This window comes from Anneissia japonica, unplaced genomic scaffold (assembly GCF_011630105.1).
Source record: "Anneissia japonica isolate Jap-2015-1 unplaced genomic scaffold, ASM1163010v1 scaffold26_len2425191_cov177, whole genome shotgun sequence".
NCBI lineage: Eukaryota > Metazoa > Echinodermata > Crinoidea > Comatulida > Comatulidae > Anneissia > Anneissia japonica.
The window spans coordinates 292,453-315,537 of record NW_022685220.1 but is presented as its reverse complement, the minus strand read 5'-3'; the positions used below and the strand labels follow the sequence as shown (position 1 = coordinate 315,537).

The window sequence follows — 23,085 nt, the reverse complement described above, 5'->3', positions numbered from 1 at the left end:
AATGTTAAACTGATATTTGTTATTCGGGTAGGTTCATTGATTGCATGTTTAAGATTGAAATTTGTACACAACTCTACTAATTTGTTTGTGTAACAATGAGGGTTTAATGAGAACATAATTATCACAATTTAGATCCCCCATAATCATATAGTCAGTACCTTCATGTTTTCGATCTTGAGAATAATTTCTTCAATGTCATAAAAGAGATCGATTGATGTTCGAGGTTGTCTATACCATAGTGGTTGTCTATACCATAAACCTATCGACTGAGCAGCGGGTAACTGGAATCCGAGCCTCCACGATGAATTAAGTACTTGTCTATTGCTGGTTAAAAAAAATATGTCACCTTTTTGATATTGCCATAGGTGGGTTGATGGAGTATGCAACCCTTATATTATCTCTTGATAATTTACTGAAGGCTGACTTCAATATTTGTGTACCACGACCACCTGACATCAAGGAGTACCACACAATTGTATCATTGAAATCCATGAACATCTGTGTTTTGTTCTTAGATTTAGGTAAAGGTTTTCTTCCCATCGAGTTCTTCACCTCCAGCGAGGAGGCCTTATTAAACATCATCAAACTTGTTTTATACCCAACGTCACGTTCGTAGCCAGCAGTTGGTGCTGAATTTGCACGAACCACAATATCGTGCGCGTCTATCTCGCGTCCACAACAATTGTTTAATAAAATTCCAGAGTTACCGATTAAAGCGCACGTATCCTGGTGCGGTAGATATTCAGTAACATTTGTTTTTTCTAGTTCTGTGACATTTGTCTGGAATATCATATCATCCACCGACGCAGTTCGCTTGTACACAATCACTGCCAACTTTCCATCAAAGTATTTCTTAATTTTTTTCCTGTATCAACAATACAAGAAATGCATCATCAATTAAAAACAACCCTCGTTTGCAACACAAGCCTTACAAGTTTACATTCTAACTAATGGAGAGAGATACGCGCTATTAATGGCAGCCAATTACAGATGAGGAGCTAATAAGCATACTGCGCAATAAGATATAATGGCCTCCCGCCAATCAAAGATCTCTTTTGGTAAAAAAACACAAGAAACAACATAACAACAGAAAATTAAACCTATTGAGAAAAGCTGTTCAAGTCAGAATGTGTGTGTGTTTTTTTTTCATACATGACTGTTGTATATTGTATATACTTATAAGTTCATTATTATCAACTACTGTACGAGACCTAATATGCTATTAAAAAGGCGATTGGTGATCGTATGTATTATGGAAAAAATCTGTGTTACCAGATCTCTAACATCTGCGGGCCTACATTAGAATAACGGTTCCCGTCAGATTGTCCGGATTCATCGGTTTGTCCGGGTTTTTGGATGAGTCTTGGGAATATAGCGGGTGGTTCTGTAATTATGTGTGGGTTTGAATTCCATATTCAAGGCTTTCCGTTTGGGTTAGAAGATACCGCATAGGTTTAGGCGGCCCAGTTGACAGTATTACTTAGCCTGATGGTAGGCCTACAATCATCGAAAATATAAGACTTTACTGTAATAATCAAAACAATAATAAACAAAAAATAAAAATACCTCAAATTGTTTACTGCCGTCATGCTGATACCACTCCAATCAATGCTGATCGGTCGCGATCGTGAAGTATTTATAAATTTCTCACTTGTATTCGATTTTATATAACTGCTTATCATGTGATCTGTTACCCGCATCCTAAAAAATAAAGATATTAGGTTTGATCTTGATAACTTCATTTCCCACCACTGCCAACAGTCAACCAGTAGAACCCCTCCTTTCAGATGACAATGAACTATATTAAAGAAACGATTTTCGTGGAAGGAGGAGAAATATAATTATATTTAACAATACAAGAACACCTATTAAGGGACTGGGACAATTCCCTAATGTGTCAAATCAACACATATTCAACCCCTAATGTAAAATGGCATCATCTATCATCATATTATATCATATCATCTAGTTGGCTCGAAAGTCTGGAACAAACTACCATTTGATGTCAAACACTCACTCTCAATTAACTCATTTAAATCTAGGGATGTCTTTGGATTTTCCTAATGTAATGTGTTTTTTTTTTATCTGTTCCTACTATGAAACATTACAGCTGTACGTCTTTCTTGTTTCTGGAAAGAATTATACCAGATTCATTATCAATAATTATAAACAGAAACGTTTCATTCAACACTTGGATGCAAGATACTATATTGAGTCATTTAGAAAGAATTAGATCGATAAGCACTACAGCCATCGTCTCCGCATAACGTTAATTTTAGAGATATTAGGTAGGCCTAGTTTTCGCCGCACGACGTTAACCTTAACTTTAACGTTAATACCCAACATGAAGCGCGATAGTTCCGCCCCTTTTGTAAACAAATCGAAATACGCATGCGCAAACCCGTAACTAACGTACGTCGAGCACGTAAAATCCTGAAATTAACGTACTCCGCAACGCAAGAAGAATAAATTATGACGTCGTCCGTTAACGTTAAGGTTAACGTCGTGCGGCGAAAACTGCTTAATGTTTAAAAAGCTTCTGTATAACAGCAAAGTGGGTAGACTACGCAAGCACATGACTTTAAAGTCAGTGTATTTCGAAAGGTACACAAGAACGGATGTAAGCAACAGGATATAAGACTATGCTAGATAGGCCTCTAATCAACATTTTATATTGAATAAAATAAACAACAAAATATAATAATAAAAAATAGGTATATTAATTATTTGTATAACGCCGGTATCTATCAAACAAGATGATCATAGCATGTGTGAACTATACTCGTTCAGTGTCTTTAACCCCAAAGTTGTCCGGTACCCTACCACCAACATTTTGATATGTTGTTGAACTGACTTTTTTATGACATAAAAAGCATATTTGACGAAAAACTTGGGAACAGTTATAGATATAGATTTTTGAATATTTAAAAATCGGGAGAAAAAGTGACAAAACTACCTCCTTTTTTCCACCTGCTCAAGGTTATTTGCTCAGCCAGCAGGGGCGGATCAAGAGATGTCCAAAAAATAGGCGAAAGTGTGGCCGATCGAGAAAACACCACCTTGGGGGGGGGGGGGGGGGGGGGGGGGGTGCCACCGCGAAATTTTCGTTTTTTAGACACCTAAAATTAACCTCTGAAGCGTTTTGGGCAGACCACACATGGGGGGCCCCCACTTAATTCTTCCCCAGGACAATGTTGAATAACAGAAATAGAATAGAATAGAATAGTTATATAGGCCTACTTATCGCGCCGGTATCTGCCATATACCTAATGGAAAGCAATGAATTTAACTACTAAAATATACCTACTAAAGACCTACCGGTACCTTAATTGGTAATACAGTACTTACAATTTTCTTGAAAACATGTATTCAAAAACAAAACATGAAATTACGAATACGTATATGAACCCCAGCAATACATATTTGGTATTGTAGGCCATTGCATTGAGAATGTCTGTCCACTGATTACCAACCCGTGTGTTTAATGCAAGATAAGAAAGGTAAATGTCATTGTAGCTGATTAGAAAAATTATATCCACAGAGGGCGCCGTTTAGGTCTAAAATTTTGATGAATTATTAATTTTGTTTCCAAATGTGGCCAAACAAAAAGAAAGAAATGATATTTATGATCGCAAAGCAAAAGGCTCTATGATTCGATCACGTGCCAGATGGATAGAATCTAGTGGAAAATGCACTAAGTATTTTTTTAATTTAGAGCGAAGAAATTACAATAAAAAGAACATAACAAAACTTAAAAAGGAGGGTAAAGAAGTAACAGACCCAAAAGAAATCTTAAATGAGGAGAAACTTTTTATAAACAACTTTATACTGAAAGTGATAATAATAGTGGATACGATTGGATTTATGAATACAGTTCAGAATGATAAAATCCAACCAAATCCCTCAGAGAAATGTAATTTTAATATATTTCTGAAGTAGAATATATAGAAGCCATTCAGTCAATAGAGAATAACAAAACCCCGGGTACAGATGGTCTGCCGGCAGAATTCTATAAATTATTCTGGTAAAAAAATCCTCAGTAAGTATATTTTTATATTCAAACCAAATAGGCAAGTTGTCAACATCTCAACGTAGAGGAGTAATATAATTAATCCCTAAAAGAAGGTAAAGACCCACATTAACTAAAACATTGGCGGCCAATATCTTTGCTTAATGTAGACTACAAAATGTTATCCAAAATAATTGCCAAACATATGAAAGAAGCATTGCCAAACGTAATTAATTCAGACCAAACTGGGTTTACATCAAGGAAAATATCAGATTAGTACTTGACGTAATTAAAAATGCAAAAGATAAGTGTCTGAATAACCTGCTTTTATTTGTAGATTTAGAAAAAGCTTTTGATCGTTTGAATTGGAAATTTGTTGAAAAGCACTGGACAAATTTGGCTTTAGTAAGGCGATTAAAAGATGGTTCACAGTAATGCATAATGATATCTCTAGTTGCGTAAATTAACAATGGTTTCACCTGCAATTATTTTAACCTATCAAGAGGGCTAAGACAGGGCTGCCCGCTATCCCCTTATCTATTTATATTATCAGCAGAGATTTTGGGTTTGTCAGTTAGACAAGATAAAGTGTTTCAAAGGCATCACATTTAAAGGTATTGATATCAGAATAAACCAGTTAGCAGATGATACAGTGTTTTTTTTTTTAATGAACAAACGCTTAATATGGCAAAAGAGATTCTTGATAAGTTTTAGTAAATATTCCGCTCTCCGTGTAAATTTTGACAAAAGTAACGTTCTTAGAATTGGTTCCTTCAATAATACCGACTTTAAAGTCGAATGTAACAAAAATATTAATTGGACGGATGGGCCTATAAAATACATGGGAGTACACGTTTCTGGCAACGGTGATCAATTATTTGGACTTAATTTCGAAAGCAAGTTAGACAAAATAGAAAAAACGAAATCTATCCTTAATTGGAAAAGTTTTGATAATAAAGTCTTTGGCTTTTACCGATTTTATCGTATAACTTCTCAAATCTACCAATACCCTGAGTCTACAGAATTTATCAACAGAGTACAAAATATGTTTTTTGCCTTCCTTTGGGATGGAATACCGGATAAATTAAAAAGAAAAACTTTATAGGCCTACAATAAGTTAGATAAAGGAGGTTTAAAGATGCCACACATACTAACCTATATATTCTCTCAAACTTTGCTGGATTAAGCGTTGATGAAACTTGATGAAAGTGATGCCAAGTGGAAAACCTTCTTTACCTCTGAATTACAATCTATCGGTGGAAGAAATATTTTCACATGTAATTTTTCTAATAAGTCAGGTATTGTTAACCAATTATCTGGATTAAAAAGATGTATTATCAGCTTGGAGTGAATATCACTTTTTACCGAACCAGGATACTGCAAATGAGATTTACAGTCAAGTTTTATTGAATAATTGTTGTTTTGTTAATAGAGCTTTTAAAATTCAAAGTCACTGGTGGAATGCTGGAATTCGCACTATAAAAAATATAACAAATATCGAGGGGTCATTCCTTCCACAAAATGAGTTATAATCCTAGTTTCAAATTAAAATTGATTTTCTTCTGTATAATGCAATCCGACATTCCGTCCCAATGACTTGGAGAATTAAACTCAAAGAAAATCCGAAAATAACAAATGAATGCGTTGATATTTATAGGTGTGAATCTGTTTTTAAATGCAAAAAAAACTTGTAACAACGTGCATCATTCCATTGTGGAGCGTATTGGTACTGATGTAAATGAAATAGAACAAAAATGGTCCGAAATGGGTATATTGAACATTAAAAAATATTCTGAGTACTTCACAAACTGCCAATCGATAATAAAATTAAAGTTTTTCAATTTAAATTTATGCATAGAATCGTTTTCACCAATGTAGAATTGTATAAGATTGGTCTGGTAAAGTCTGAACTATGTTCTTTCTGTAATAAGGAAAAAGATCATCTTTTACACATCTTTGTAATATTGAGTGTAGAATCAGTCTTTGTGGGAAACTACTAAAGATTTCATCTTTAATGAAACTGTCACAAAACGGATTCAAGAAGGACACATGGTTTGTTCTATAAGTACCTTTAATTCTTTGATTTGATGGTACATTAAATAAATTATCAAATAATTGGGAAAAAAACCCCCCCCAAAAATATTACACAATAAAGAAAATAAAACAGAACTCTTACTACACCGTTCGTTCTTATTGTCCACAAACGCGTACACGATCTAGTGTCGCCAATACACGGTTCTTTTTCCCATGGCACGCATAATTCGCAATTAACTTTTAACAGACACAATACTGAGTCGCTACCTTGGTCGTTGGTCCCATGCTAATTATTTCTTGCAACAGAACTGTTCACACATTCAGTTCCACACAGGATACTGCATACATCATTTTTATTATTGGTGTTCCACATAGGATTCTGCACTTATTTTGTTTGATCCACAAAGGATACTGCATTTATTTCGGATCCACACGGGGTAGACATAAATTTAATCCACACAGGATAACATTAGTAGCTGAACACGCACATTGGTAGCATGAATAATATAATATTCACTGTAGAATAATGTATAATACATACAAACTCTGATCCACACAGGATGCTTTTCTCTACCAGGCCACACTTTATTAGTGCTGCTACAATCTCCATTTAGTCCACACAGGACATACAAACAGTCAGCTAACATTTCTGACCTTCTCTCAGTGCAGTTCCACCAACACTAACCCCTTTTTTCTATCCCATTATTCCACCACATCACATTGCATAATCTTTCTACCAGCTTCTCACTTCATAACATTGCATAACCCTATTCTTCACCCCATACCACACCACTTTCAGTCTCCACACAATCAATACAATACCTTAACAAACTTCATAACGTTATATAACCGCCTACTGTACTGTTCACGTCATACCACAGCACTTTCAGCATAAAAAAGATATAAAAAGCACATATGAACAAAATTAACTGTCAATACTCTATTTTGACTATAAAAGTATATATAAAAAGTATGTATGAACAAAAATAACCCTCGTCCACAATCCCATTGTGACAGAAACTAATACAGTAATTAACTTTGACACAAAAAGTATCTGCTTTGGAGACCCTGATTTACCACCAATTGTTAATTCTTTCATATTGTTCACTAAATATTATATCTATAGTTGTAAATTACAAAATTTAATACGTACCTTATTTCAAGGATCTAAAACTCCGACTAGAAAACTATAAAGATATACTTAGACACTTGAACTGAATCTCCCCGCGGTATTGTAAACTCAATGGCATGCTTATTATTATTTCTACTGTTTTGTTATTGTTGTTAGTATTATTGTTGTTATTATTAATAATAATAACAATAATGATGATAATAATAATTTTTTTCTCCTGAACAATTGTCTTGTATTATATTGTGTTATGTTATGTATGTATTATGCAAGAAAGTAATAAATAAAAAAAAAATAAATAAAAAAACTGAATTAAGAAAAAATTGACCAAAAAGTACATTAAACAGGAAATCATTCTAAATATTCATTCAAAAAGGTATTGTGATTATTATTTAATTATTACAATTGTTATTATATTCATTTATTACAATAAAAGTATAAAAATTATTATCAATATTATTATATTCATTTATTACTATAAAGGTATAACAATTATTACAAATAAATACACAAGTGAGGTTATTAACAAATTTAAGATTTAAAAGATTTAAAAAAGACATTTAAAACGAAAGTGAAAAATTGGGATGGCAAAAATTTACAACAGAAAAAAAATCAGAACATTAAAAAGCACGACCCTACCAAAGAACATAAATGACACGAGCAAACAAGGGAAGACAAGGGAAGACAGTAAAAAAAACAAAAAAAAAACAAAAAAAAAAACCACACACACATACGTGAGAAGATTCGCCAAGTCTTGATGAGAGAAAGTTAATGAATAAGAATACCGGTAGAAGAGAGAAAAATAATTAAAACAATTTCTTTGCCTTTCTTCCCCCTCTCCCTTTTCATCCCTTCATAGCCTTTTTTGCTGCGGACATTGATTGATTATTTATTGTTATTAAGGATCCTGACCATAGATGGTACAGGGCTGGAGTAGAACCTTTCTCTTTTACACTTGAATTCCTTGTATGCATAATTTGTGCGATTTTGACATATTGTGAATACTATGAGATTTTGGAACCAGGAATTAAAACGATCAGATTTAGATGATTTGATACAAAGCGGTTTAAGAGAGAATCTATGCGGGTAGAGAGCCTCTCAAGACTCAAGACTGATAGGGCCGAGTCATATGAAACGTAATCACTTTGGAGTATGCATCTGCATACTCTAATATATATAGATGATAATATTATGGTATTGTGATTTATATGAATTGAGATGATAATATTATGACAATGTGAAAATGAAAATATTTCAAAAATGAATAAATGAACAAGCCAGAGGGCACTCGGAGAGTACATAACTGAGTCCTCATCATAATCCACCTCCTCAGTATAAATTTCCCCTGCATTTTGTCTCCATAAAAAAATAATGAAAAAAAAGTATTTTATTTTTTTTTAAATTAAAAAAAAAAAAAAAAAAATTACCCGGGGCTGGTAGTGTGGAAAACACTCTTCTCACCACTACCCCAAACCGTTTTACATGTATCACATAGAAATTAATGATAATATGTTTGTCTACACTTCACCGGTAAGCCCACAAACACGTCCAACAGACAGTTATACTTAATTAAAGTAGTTTTTCGATCATTGATGACTCTTCAAAATTTAGTCACATTCAGATATTTAATAAAGGAATATTGTGGCCATGGTTCGGCCTGAGGTGCGAAAATTTTAGGAAATAATAGGTCTAGATGACCGGAAATTACATTTTATATAGCAAAATTCATCGTCCTCACATCTTCTTCTTCTTCTAGCTGCTCCCACTTAAATGTGGGGTTGCTGAGGCAGACACAATCCTTTTCCAGCTTTCTCTATCATGGACCACATCCTCTGTAGCTCCGATAGCCTTCATGTCACTTCTTACACAGTCTACCACCTCAGTTTCGGACTCCCTCTTGCTCTTTTTCCCGGAAGTTTCATATCCAACATACGTCTTTCTACATCGCTTGAGTTCTTCCTCTTCACATGGCCAAACCACCTGAGTCGGGACTTACTGCCCAACACACTGATTATTCACTACCTGGAGCCTCGCACGGATGTCATCATTTAACACATGGTCTCTTCTTGTGTATCCACAAGCCCATCTGCACATCTTCATCTCTGTCACTCCCAGTTTTCTGGCATGCCGGCTAGCAGCGGTAGTGTTTCCATGGCATATAGCATAGCTGGTTGCACAACCATCTTGTATATTTTTCCTTTCACTCTTAGTGGTATTCTCTTATCACACAATACCCCCGACACCTTTTTTCAGTTTTTCAGGGCCATATCTCAGCTACGGGTTGTACGCATGTATATTGGGCGGCCTGGGCCATGTCATAGTAGGGATTTTTAAAATTAAAAAAGTGAAAATCGATCAGTTTAATTGATTAATAAGTATATCTAACAGTTACTAAGTATCTAATCACCCTGACTGGAGCCTTTGTAGGGCCTGAGTTGAACCCCTGTGAAACGTACAGTACCTTATTCTAATATTGACCCGCCACCCGAGTTGATTCCCCTGATTCTTAATGCTCTATTGCGTATTTATCACCTGGTAGATCTGTCCATATGATGGGAATAACATACATGTTCCTCCTCCTGCCATTAATAAACCAAAAGTTTACTAGATAGACTAAATAATATACCAGCAGTCTGTTATTCGAAAATCTAAAGTATTCACCTTGCTTAATTCAAAAGACATTTGATAATAGGTTTACTAAATAATGCATAGCATATTGTACCATGTGTATTCATAACACATGTTTAATTTAGGCCACATTTTTTTATATGTATTTCACAATATCTGTCCACTCGCATAATATAGGCGTACAATCCTTGTTATTCATATTGCATTATATAATATACGGTAATTATGTTCGTGTTTCTTGAACTTCATTTATTCATGGAGGAATAAGCATACTATACCCTGTGTATATATAACACATGTTTTATTTAATTAGCATACTGTCATCATTTTAGAGCAAAAACCTGTGGTTCGTGCTGAAGTGCGAACATAATTTGAGAATATGAACCTCTAGGTACCCGGAAATTGCACTCTCACACCTTAAAAAATCTGACCGGTAATTAATAATCAACAACAAACAATTTACTATTTTAACTTGTTAGTATTTCTCGTCATTGCCAAGTTGTCTTGTAATTTTTCATGAAATTTTATCCTTTTTAACCAAAGGAAAAAGAAATTCCTACTTTAAAATGGACAATAAAGTGTTCTTGAATCTAGAATCTTTTTTTTTTTTATAGGTATTTGAACATCCGTCAACGTATAAATATAATAGACCTATAATCATTGTTATTCATATTACTTTATATAATGTGTTCTGTTTCTTGCATTTTATTTATTCATTGAGGAATACCGTACTCGCACGAATAAGCGCCCCGTTTGAATAATCGCCCCTCTCGAATGAGCACCCTACCAACGTGAAAATTTACTTAAGCGCCCGTTTGAATAAGCGTCCCTTCTAATTTGAATAAACGCCCCCTCAATAATTCAATCAATTCTGGACTGTGGATGTTGGCATGATTTGAGGTGTGGAGTGGAATCACATTCTCCTTTAGTCAATATCAAAATGAGGATATTTATCTTGGACAGATGAGAGCTCTCTGGACAGACAGATATATTTCCAGCTTTTATCTTTTTACTTTTTTCTATAGCCTAAGTCCTACTGCTTTTCCGACAATTTGCACCTAACAACACATTCCCATCTGAGTTTTCAAAAAAACCTGCAATGATCATGCAATCCTGCTAATCTCAATTGGCATGGCCAACAAGTAACCACCACCACTAATTTCATCTGCTATTCTGCTGTTATGTAATAATGTAGGTCCTAATTACAACATTCTTGTCATGACAAGCCATGCTCTCTGGACGATCATCTTTTCCGCCGCACCACCATTCGTAATTTGCAGTTTCCTGATGTCCTTATATAATCATTTTTCATTCAAAATGTGCCTCTTGAATTTAATAAGTTGTCATAATAACCCCTCGATTTTCATCTATTTCCATAAGCGCCCCCTCAATTTCCACTCTGTTTTGATAAGCGCCCCGTTCGAATAAGCGCCCCATTTCAATAAGCGCCCCTCAAAAAGTGCTAAAAATATTTTAAGCGCCCGGGCGCTTATTCGCGCGAGTACGGTAAGCATCTCATTTCATATAATTATGTAAATGATAAGAAATTTTGAAAAGTGTATCATTTTCGCAATACACTGTCTTTCATATTAATTAAACAACTAATTGTGATTTGGTCATTATTTTTCTAGATACAGCATTCTTAACCTGTGTGACTCTCGGAAAGGTGGTCCCAGCCGCCCCCTCCAAATTTCTAAAAGTAGCAAATATAAAGGAGAAAAAAAAAAAATTAAGAATGAGAGTGCTATTTCCGGCAAACTAGAGGTGCCATAATCATAACATTTTTCCCTCAGTCCCAACCATGGTGGGCTCAAGTTGGTGGTCTATAAAAATCTCTCCCTTGGCACAATTTTTTTACTTTGGTAAAATCTCATGAATTTATCTCATAATTATCCTTATAGAACATATTTTGCGCATGCCATATTTACAAGTCTGTGTCACCCTCAGTGTTCAGCTGCCCTGTGCATCGCAAGGGACCCAGTGTTCGATTTACAACAAAAATAAATAAAATTAGCTTTTGGGCGAAATTTACTGAATTATTTCTTAGTTTTAATTATTTAGTAAATTCTTGCATTTAGTACAGTAATATAACGTACCAGATGATAAACTTAATATTAAAAACAGCCGTTTTAATTTACATTAAAATGCTTGTTTTGATTTTGAATTAGCTCACTGAGTCACATTCATATTCACATGTATAATTATAGAAAATTTAAAGTTATCAACAATAAATGAAAATATGAAAATTAGAAGCAAGCTTTTAACATGTACGCTTTTAAATAATAAAATAACTAATTCCTAACAAAAAAACTTAATCAAGACCTAAGAAAATTTTAGATGTAAACGTATCTCCCTCCGAACACCATCCCGGTATTTCTGAGTCGAGGTTTCGGGGCCTGAATAAACAAGTGAAATGTTTTACTAATATTAATCTAGCATTCTAGTAATCTAAACTTGAATCTATAACCTAAGCCAAAACTTGAATGCTATAAAAGAGCATTTTAGCTTCCTTGCCCTTACCTTATTTAACCACCTTCCTGACGACCTTCGAAAGTTGAATTCAATTTATTCTAACGAAACTATAAATTGTATATTAAAGACGGAGAATTATAGAGTTTATTTTCAAATTATATAATAATAAATTGTACATAATTAATGAAATGTATATACACCCTTTGATCAATTTATTCTTTCATTGTTTGAGTCTTACCCATGTTTGTATGCCTATTTGAATGATTGATATATTATTATATAATATATAACAATAACATTATCTAATTATATATATATATTTATAAATTTGTTCCATATTGTTAAAAAGCTGAATGTGCAAGTTATGTTTGATTGCGTCAGAGAAAGTAGAATTTGGCTTACAAACGATATTGAGTTGTAAATTATTGGTCCGGCCAAAACCGGACCGCTTCCGACGCCCTTGTCTTATCCCTTTGTTTTGCAATCCTGAAGACCCTTCTGCCCTTCGGTAGAATACAAGTCATCATACAGCTGATAAGGCCTTGCTTTCGCAGTGGATACTGCCTTTTTGGCTTTCTTTTTTTGCCAATCTATATGTAGCTTTGTTCGCCAGTGTGTTCGCTTTATCTAGGGCCTTCTTTGCCAACTTCTTGGCTTGGATGCACTGTTGGACTTCCTCGTTCCACCACCAAGTCTCCTTCCCAGTCTTGGTCTTTCCTGATGTTCTCCCCAGTATCTCATCTCCAAGCTTCCTCATATCCACGGTCACTGTTTTCCAGTCCTGTGTATTATATCTCATTCTTTGTTGTAGCTTATTAGTTGCCTCCGCAGCAAACTGTTTTCTACTCTTCGACTCAGCCAGCTTCCATCATTTAGTTTTAGGCACTCTTGTTAGTTTATTTTCTCTCGCTTTCAATAAATTCAGCGTACAGATCAAGAGTCTGTGTTGGCTGGTGACACTTTCACCCAGGATAACCTTGCAGCCTTTGATTTAAGTTGGCATTTCATTGTCCTACACATGATGAAGTCAATCTGCGTCTCCGATGGTCCACTCTTGTAGGTTACCCTGTGCTTCTACCTTCTGGAAAAATGTATTCTCCACTTTCAAGTCGTGGCTCATCGCAAAGGCAAAATTTTCTCCAGCCTCGTTGCTTTCACCCACTCCATACTTTCCATGATCGTCATCACATCACCATTATATAATCAAAATGAAGCGCCAACAAATTTCTCATGTTTTATTACTAGCGATTTTCGGCAACCATAGATATCTAATTAATATGTGTGATGTACTACAGAAAATAAATATTAAAAACATTGTCCTTGATGTATTTAATTTAGGCCAACCTACTTAGCCATTAGTCCACACCATAGGACTGAGGTGGGAACATTTGGGGAAATATTACCCCTAGATTACCGGAAATGACACTCTTATAATAGAAAATTCATCATCATCGATCAAATAATCGCTGTGATGTTCCATTGAAAATAAAACTCAATTGTCTTTGATGTAGGCCTATTTTAATTTACTGTACTTTACCATGTGCCGAAACCCAATCTTATTATATTTTTATTACATGCTTTTTTTTCATACTTCTCAAATTATAATAAAGGCACGCGCACCCGAGTCGTGTATTATAAGTAGGCCTAATTCAGATGTTTGTGCAATGTGGGCAGAGACAGAGTACCAATTGTAGGGCCTACAGCACACTTTCGTTAAAACCTGGGTCATTTATACAGGTGACATCTACAATTGTTCATGACCATGCGCATATACACGGTTTCATAAATCTCGCAATCCGACTTTAGATCTCGGTGGATGGAACCTCATTTTTTTGGTTAATGTTTAGAATATTTTATTTTCTCTGATTGACCATGTTCTGACGTTTTACTACGGTATCTTGACAGAATGAATGGGTACCTGGTACGATTTAACTGCTAATATGGGTTTGCTCTATCTTGAGCAGACCCATAACCAGGATTTTCTAGCCTTTAGGAAGCATAGACCCTGGTGTGGTACACACGAAGCACCATGGAGTACAAGCATGATAATGGTCAATTTGATCATCATTTTTATAATACTTGATGCAAGCGGTGAGTGATGGATTGAATCAGCTGGGAATCGCTCAAAAATGGGTAGGGCCGAACCATTGAAACCCGCTGGGTAATGGCCTAGTACTGAGTATTCATGAATGACAAGAAACACTCATGAGTGTAGATTATTGTAATGTGAAGGGACTGAGATGTTCAGCGTAAAATGCTATATAAATTGCTTGCTTTTATTCAGCTAGTCTTCATTCACATAAGTAGGCAGAAAGAAAACAACCATAAACAGAAGACAGAGGTGACCACAATCTTGGCACACAATAGATACAATTTAATGAAAAGTATTCACCTGAGTGGACTCCAAACAAATGTTAGAGGGTATACAATGTCATCTAGCACTGACAATGTCAGTGATACCAAAGTATCAGTCAGTGAATAGTTTCTAAGTAAGTACTTGGTCCAATGGGTTACTTATAAAAACAATTCATATAATGTACAGTAGTATACTACTGTAATACCCACATAGGATAAAATACTTATATATATGTATAATAATAATAATCTTTGAAAAATATTTTACTGTCATGAAATCCTAATTGCACGGCATCAGTACATAATGAACTTTCACAGGTGACCAGTGGTGTAATGCCTATGGGCTCCTGCAGGGGGAGAGGGGGAGAGAAGTCCAGGGCCTCCAGTACGAAGTCAATCTGGAGTGTGCGAAAAAGCTTTTTCGCTCCCCAAGTCCCATGCATAGTTGTTACGCGACTGCTGGTGAATCAAGCAGAATATAAACCCACAAGCAAGCAAACATTCTAATACATGTATTACAACCCTGAGTATAGTTTTCAAAAACAGAGCAGCTTTGTATTGTACCGTATGTGCTCGAATAAATGCCGCGGCACTATACAATTTTTGGAGGCTTCAGTTTGGCGTTTACTTGAGAGCCGTGTGCATTCGAGAGCTGCGCTTATAAAAAATATTGGTGTGGCGCTTCCCATGCCCGTTCCCATGTTACTTATCTCACAAATTCCCGTAGTTCAGTAGGCCTATCATAGGTCCTACGTCATCGTAAATACAGTAAACGTTTATAAAGAATTGCTTGTGTATCATTGTGTTTATTCATTTCAACACTGTATACCGTAAATGCTTGAATAAACGCCATGGCACTTATAAAATTTTTGGCGGCTTCAGTACAGTGCTTATTTGAGAGCGACGCTTATTCGAGAGCGGCGCTTATTCAAGAGCGGCGCTTATAAAAAAATATTGCGTGGCGCTTCCCTTGCCCGTTTCCATGTTACCTATTTCACCTTTTCCCGTAGTTCAGTAGGCCTATCATAGGTCCTATCATCGTAAACAAACGTTTATAAGAAATCCTTGTGTCTTCATTGTGTTATTTATTCATATTAACACTGTATACATTGAATTTAAAACACTGTTTCATTACACACAGTGTAATATTACATACTCTCGATTAAGCGCCGCAAATAAATATCACATTTGTTGCGTTTCATTAGAGGTATTATGAAAAAAATGACCCTTGGGTATTGCCCTCCAGAATCGGCAATATTGCTTCACAATTGGTTATAAACTGGAAATAAATTATATAACTGCGGTTATACATGTGTGATTAGTTATGAATATGTAACAATATCTTATATGTTAATGCTTGTGGTACACCACGTACAGTAGATAGTCCTGAAAAGAAATGTTGTTGTTGGTTGAGAATATCTCGACTTTTCGATTGAGTAATTGCTTGTATCGTCTTCAGGAGAATAATATCTGATATTATCAGATAATAATAATAATTTAATTATACTGATATTATAACAGATATTATTCTCCTGAAGACGAAACGTCGAGATATTCTCAACCAACAACAACAGTTCTTTTTCAGAACTACCTACAGTACGTGGTGTACCGCAAACATTAACATATATTATTACTTCGCCATGCAAACCTTCAGACAGTAACAACATCTTGAAATCAATACAGGAAAATAAATATAATTCAAGGAAACTATTATCGGGCATGAAAAAATTGAAACTCGGGATTATAAAAGTTGTCCCATTGTCTGAGTGGAGTTTTCTCAGTAAATTTTTAGACATGACTTGATGATGTCCTTAACCAATCATAAACTGGGAAAACATGTATTTATCATATTAACATCTTTTCAACAAATGGGCAACATATAGGGAAAAAGGGCGTGGCAGGTTTTATTTTGATAGATTCTAACTCCAGGCTCATTTTGGCTTTAAAGTTAAACATCGGTAAAAGCTACAGTTTTGATTTGGCGGGCGATATATCAATGTAGGAAGCAGGGCGTGGAAACAGTGGAAGACCGCTTTTGAAATCTGTGACATCTCCCACAACCACCGGCTGTGAAATAGAAAAAAAAAATTAGTTGATAAATAAAATGAAACAAAAGGAATTGAAACAAATAAACAAGGCATATAATTTCTTTGACAGCAATAAATTACCTGATGTATAATAGTCTTATAGGACTATTCTTACTTTCTTCTCTCCCCGGGAATATACCAAGCAAGTCATGAAGCATTACCAGGCCCGTATCCAAGAGAAATGGAGGGGGGAGGGTTGCGAGGTGGCTGTGTATGCATCCCCCACCGCACCCCTAATTGGAAAAGTTTCACATTTTCAAGATAATACAAAATTTACCGATAATGAAATTTATTATTAAAAAATTGTCATGTTCAATCACAAAAATGAGATGCATCATTCATGTCATATTTAGATAATAACCAAAATATGTCGAATTCAAAATTGCTTATTTCAATGTTTTTGAATACTTTGATATTTATAGTTTTATACTTTGATAGTTTACTTGTTGAGTTGATTTTCTTACTATAAAAGTATTCTCTGTACTTCCATTGTTACAATGATTTGTACAAGTTAATTGAACTTTGACAAAACCAGGTTTCCATTCATCTAAAGTTCAAACGCTCACATCTCTACATCTACTTATCAAATGAAACCCATTCAAATTAAAAAATTAGTTAAAGCTCATAATTTGATCTATTCAAATATGGTATAATCCCAGTTTTTGATTTTCAATGTGTGACTTATTTTGTGGTGAGACCTCACATTTATACTCCCCAGTGGATAGACAAACACTGGATTGGACTGGATTTATTCAGTGTAAACACCAAGAATAACCCACGGAAGTCTCAAGAAGACTTATTTCCAGTGGGGTTCTTCTGGTGGTGATTGGGCAGTACACTGGGAGACAATCCCCTACTATTTTCTGAAGAGTGTACTGCGTTCCTTAACGTGCACATGGGCCATAATGCACACAGGACCAATGGCTTAATATGCCTCATGCAAAAGACGGTGCGCTCTCGTAACATACATTTCAGCCCTCTAGCTGAAATACAAGGAAAGCAGGAATGGGAATTGAACTGGGGGGCATGAGATCTTCATGGTTCAGAGAACACACAGTGGCTACCACCAGTCTAGCCGACTGAGCTAATCTGTTCAAATTTACATAGGTAAATTGCTTTGGCCAAGGAAAAAAGCTGAAGGTTGCAAAATTTAAGTACTTACTATGGTTAATGGAAGATGGTCAATGGGATTGTCCATCACATGGTTTCCAGAAGCGGCATCCAGTTCGTCTGCTGCAATACTAGTTTTGACGTAAACTGAAATTTTGTGTCGTTTTGGAGCACTTATGTCAATGTAATTGTTGAAGAAGTCTATCAGGTTTTCTTTTGTTATGTTTTTAAGGCAGGCAACTTCAATAGAATCTAGATGGAGAATATATGCAAATTGTCAAATGGAAGTAAACAAAGACCACCTCACCAGAAGTACCATCAACACTACCACCACCACAATCACCATGGCCACTAATATCTTACGTCACTACCCTCACGACAACAACCACAATTACAAGTAACACCATCACAGAATACAGACTACTGAAACTTTATTTGTCCAAAAAGGAAATTCGTTTTGTTGACAAGCTCAATAAAGTCACATAACGTTCAATGAACAGTACACATAAAAATATAATGCATCACAAAACGTGCAGTATAATAATTATTAATTACAAATTAATTAAGTTAAATTATTATTTATATACATTACCTTATATGTAATTCAAATTTATATTGCATAAATAAAAATTGCTATTTACATAATAGATTTTACATAAGAAATACAAATTGAAATAAAATGGAATTTAAATTATTGATTTACAATTGGTCACTCTTTATAAAAATTATTTTAACAAAATATTGTCAAAATCTATTTTTTAACAAGCGAGTTGTATAAGTGGCAAGAATTTAGCACAAATCACTTTCTAAAACGATACCCTTCGGTGGGTGCAGTCTGATCCTCGATCTGTTAAAAGCATAGCACTCACAACAACAACTACAATTCCCAACCATCACTACAATTCCCAACCATCACTACCAACACGGACTATCACCACCACTAGCAGCACCACTGCTACTATTATTATTACCATCATCAAAACCACCATCACCAGTACAACCATCCATCACCACCACGACCATCAATCACCACTACTACCATCACCACAACTACCACCATCATTACCACTACCAGCACAAATTTAACAAAAACCACCATCACAACATACCATCCCAACAACCACTACCACTACTACTATTAACATCACCCAACTACCATTATCAACCATCAACACAACCAACATACTGTATCACAACCACAATCACAAGAAATATAGTCTATGGTCTATTGTTTGACCACCAACTGTGCAAAATTTACCTCTATCGAAATTATACTGTCCTGAAGAAATTTCACTCCAGTATTTTCTACATTCTGTTGTTAATTTCTTCGGCTTCACAGATCGCTTCACAGCTAATGCAGAAACTTGTTGTTCAAAGTCCTCCTGTTTCATGTTAGTGATGTGATCCTTGAAAGAGAACAAAATTAAAGTATTAACAACAGGAAATATATTTTTATAAACATTTTTGAGAAAAATGTATCTTATCGAATTGATAATAAAAAAAAGTTTTATTTGTACCTTCATTTGCATTAAAAACGCTTCAACTCTGCTGTCCAGATAACTAGGGACTTTATTCGATTGGATGATCACACGTAATCCTTGTACACCATTCGACCGCCTCACTCCACTGAAGACAATATATCCTACAAATATTAAAAACAAAGGTTATAACAACAATATTAATGATCGCAATCATTGTTTTTTTTCTTCTGTAATTACTACCTCTTCAATGATGTTTGACTTAGTTAAAACAAATATAATTCAGTAGTTAATTTTTTCTTCTTCCCCACAACCCAATATCGCTCCTCTTTACTTGAGGCAGCGCGCCACCAACTTAGCAGTGAGGTAGTAGAGCGGCAGCCTTTTCTAGGTGGAAGATGCCAAAAGCCAGTATACATAGCAGTGATGGCACCGCCATCTTTACATCGGAGGTGCAGACCTTCTTCCCCTTTGCGAATGTTCATCCAATAATTATATTATATATTAGGTATGGAAATGATCATAAATGGGGGTTCCGCAGTGTGTGAACTTTCCGATACAAATCTCCAGTGCAAATTTTTGAAGAGTAAGTTGTTATGTATGTTCTTCGGTGACTATCTCTTACCAAGTTGTTCCTGTGTCCTCAGGGTATCAAAGCAAGGCTCACTGACCACCTGACACAGCAGCTCCAGTAACATGTTCTGCTGTGTTTCTTGGAGGCCAACTTGATAGTACATCTCAATGCCGCTGCTATCATGAACATCATTGCACTTATGATATTGATAGTAACACCCTGTGAAAAACAAAATCAAATATTTGTGGACCCACAAATGCACATGTTTTCATATGTTTCTACATTGTCGTTTTGCAAGACCTCAGCAACAACATACAATGGGCGGAGCTCAGCAGAAAGGTCTATTGGAAGGTGAATTGGCTTAGCATTTTCTGTTCTGGTTCTAACTTCGTGATCAGGACTTTGAACCACAAGCAAGCTGATCATTCTAGGCTGGTTATGTTTAGACGGGTTATGAAGTGGTGGTGCTATGTTTCAGCCCTGGGTGGTAGTATTTCATGACTTATAAATATAAAATACATTAAATATGTACACTGTATACTGCTGAATCATCAATGATACCAACATCAGTTCAGATAATTGACTAGATATACAAACACAAAATACCGTCTGGTAGCTGGATCTCCCTTTGTTTCACCAACTGACTGGGTAATAGCGGTTTGGTAGCGCAATGGTCATTTAATACAGTCTCTATCATGTCCACCACTTCAAGTGCCCTCTGCAATTAACAGAGACAAAACAAATGTTAATTTCATTTCTTTTATAGTAATGTACTGTTTTTCTTTTTAATGTCTATTGAGGGCACTCTTCACTGTTTTAATAATTTACCTGCTTTGTTAAGTTTCCATGGAACAGAGCTTCTATATGGAGTCTTGAAAGCAACTGGGGTATAAATGCTGTTAACCTTTCCACTGTGACCTCTGCAAGTATAAGAAATTAGCCTCAGTAACACTAATTCAAAGTATATGTCATGTTTGTATGCAAATAATGTAGATTTCCTCTAAGTATAAGAAATAGCCCAATTTACCATCCAAACTGTTTGAAAGCTCCTCTTTGGTCCAGGCCAGTTCTGACATCAGCACTGCAGTATAGTACACCGCATGTTGATGAGGCTGCTCAGCATTGAAGTTTTTCAACATCCTGGAATACTGAAAACAAGTTAACCATGTCATTAAACCAACTCTTCATTACTACAAATTTTTAAGCTTACGAATATCCCTTTAGTGCAAAGGGTACGTATGTTTTACGGTACAGGCTACATTCCATTTAATCCATTTATTTAGTCTAAAAACAATGAAACTGACAAACACAAAATAATAAGAGAGAGAGGGAAAAAAAACTCTCAATTCGCCAGACAAAATTGCCAAAAAGTGAACCAAATCACTGTCTAGTGGCTCTCCAATGCCAATGAAAAAGTTAATTAGCATAAAATAGTCAAGTAAAAACATTAAAATAATATAAATGCCTCTATGTATTTTCTAACCATTTCTTTCAATAATTCAAATCGTTTCACATCGATCGTCAAGTTTGTTAACTTTTCCAGGATTTTTTTCAGAAGTATATCTTGCTTATCATTATAACCGGTAATATTCAGCTGAAAAAAAATAAAAGTTCAGTTTACAATCAATTTCAAAATGCAAGTAATTTTTAATACATTAGTCCTACAATAAATACACAGTAATGAAAAAAAATGATTAATCCTCATAATAATTTTGCAATTAAGTTACAAAAAAAAATTGATCTTAATTGAGCAATACTTACATACAGACCATAAACAGTACTGTCTAATGAGTAACCGATCCCCGCAATTTCAGCTGCGTAGGCATACTCGTTGAGGGTGTCCTTTACCAGTACCGTAAACAACCTTGTTAGATTGGTATGTAAAGGATCACGGTAACTCAGTGGACTGAATAAAAAATAGAACAAAAAATAGACATAAGGAAATCTGTCATTGATAGAGTAAAATCAAAAGAGGCAAATGACACAGTGGTAATGCTCTGGGGTTAAATACAAGAGTTTGGGTTCGAGTCTGAGGTTAGTTTGCTTGCTTGTGTCTTTGGGTAAGACACTTTACCTACATTGCTTCTCTCCACCCAGGAGCTAATAGGTATTACATAAATATTAATTAGGTAATAACAACATTTCCTTTGTCAATTCCACTCAGTACGTGGTGTGGTAGTTTCAACTACTTCTCTGTGCATGCTAAATTTATGCGGACGTTACGAAAAAAGTATAACTCATATCGAATACATGCTATCAGAACATTATGCAAATGGTGTAATTTTACTCTCACAGATGGAAATGTCTGATATAGACCAACGAGTTGCTGTAAAATATTTACGAGGTATAGCACAACAAATACAGCATGGTATTACTTCGGTCATCGTGGCAGCCAGTTGATTTTGACCAGGGCATCCTCATCTTCTTTGATAGGCTTTCTCTATTATTAAATTTGTCATTTGGAAAGAGGAATGCCTGCGCGGTGTGTAACGCTCCTACATGCTTTGCGCATTATTATTACTACTGATTATTTAGGTAAAGCAGTAACCTCAAAGCAAAGATACTACAGTTTGCCCGATTCAATTTGAGACCACTTTTGGGACCTGAAAATTTGGGGTGGTCTTGGGGTTGGTCTCCAATTAGAGGACTAGCTTTGTGTTAAAAGGTTGAATATTTTTATTTGGGTCTTCGGAAAAGTGGTCTCGAATTAGAGGGGTCTCGAATTGGAGGGTGCACTGCAGTAAGGTAAGAATGTATTAAGAAAATAAACAAAAAGGTTAATAAGTCAAAGTGGCAAGAAACCACACACCTTGTCAAATCAATACAATAACAAGCTTTAGGTAGTAGGAAAGTGTCGTCCTGTTTATGCCAAACTTTGGAGATAGGTGTATCCCTGATAAGGACCGGAAGAGCGGACGACTCCTCTTCCCTTGGGACTATGCTGAAATCCGTTGGGATGAAGTCATTCTTTTCGGGAAGTGAAAATTTTGGGTTAAAACCAGCGTTCTGCCATTTCTGTTAAAATATAAGAATTGCTCATGAATATGTCATGTAACATTTACATATTTCAATAAAACGACAAACTGAAATGAATAAATATTAACTACAATAACAATAATCACAAAAATAGCAATACACATAACAATAATTATGTACTCCACTATCATTATGTATTTTATAAAATTTAATTTACCAAACCTGTCTCTTAT

At 35.2% G+C, this 23,085-nt stretch overlaps 2 protein-coding genes across 2 annotated transcripts in view; both read right to left on the bottom strand.

Annotated features, from left to right (window-relative positions):
* Positions 1-342: 342 nt before the first annotated feature.
* LOC117108525 (alpha-2,8-sialyltransferase 8B-like) lies at positions 343-3,457 on the bottom strand. The gene is made up of 3 exons (XM_033250560.1): positions 3,349-3,457; positions 1,567-1,701; positions 343-865 (listed from the first exon to the last, which is right to left on the bottom strand). The coding sequence occupies exons 1-3, from the start codon at positions 3,438-3,440 to the stop codon at positions 343-345; spliced, it is 750 nt and encodes a 249-aa protein (XP_033106451.1). The 5' UTR covers positions 3,441-3,457.
* A 12,345-nt stretch (positions 3,458-15,802) lies between these two features.
* The window catches only part of LOC117108693 (insulin-degrading enzyme-like), a gene marked incomplete in the record, with an annotated part of 19,884 nt that continues 12,601 nt past the window's right edge, over positions 15,803-23,085 (bottom strand). Inside the window, 11 exon segments of the mRNA XM_033250806.1 lie at positions 15,803-16,694; positions 17,877-18,076; positions 19,083-19,230; positions 19,342-19,466; positions 19,928-20,095; positions 20,483-20,594; positions 20,705-20,796; positions 20,904-21,024; positions 21,360-21,470; positions 21,638-21,782; positions 22,686-22,891. Of these exon segments, the coding sequence (XP_033106697.1) occupies positions 16,593-16,694; positions 17,877-18,076; positions 19,083-19,230; positions 19,342-19,466; positions 19,928-20,095; positions 20,483-20,594; positions 20,705-20,796; positions 20,904-21,024; positions 21,360-21,470; positions 21,638-21,782; positions 22,686-22,891 (1,530 nt within the window).

Bases quoted from the DNA above. Each gene is read 5' to 3' on its own strand.
- LOC117108525 (XM_033250560.1), bottom strand. From the start codon at position 3,440: ATGGCCTACAATACCAAATATGTATTGCTGGGGTTCATATACGTATTC. The intron at 1,702-3,348 runs GTAAGTACTGTA...TTTATTTTTTAG, and splicing joins TACATGTTTTCAAGAAAATT to GATGCGGGTAACAGATCACA. The intron at 866-1,566 runs GTATTTTTATTT...TTGTTGATACAG, and splicing joins ACGGCAGTAAACAATTTGAG to GAAAAAAATTAAGAAATACT.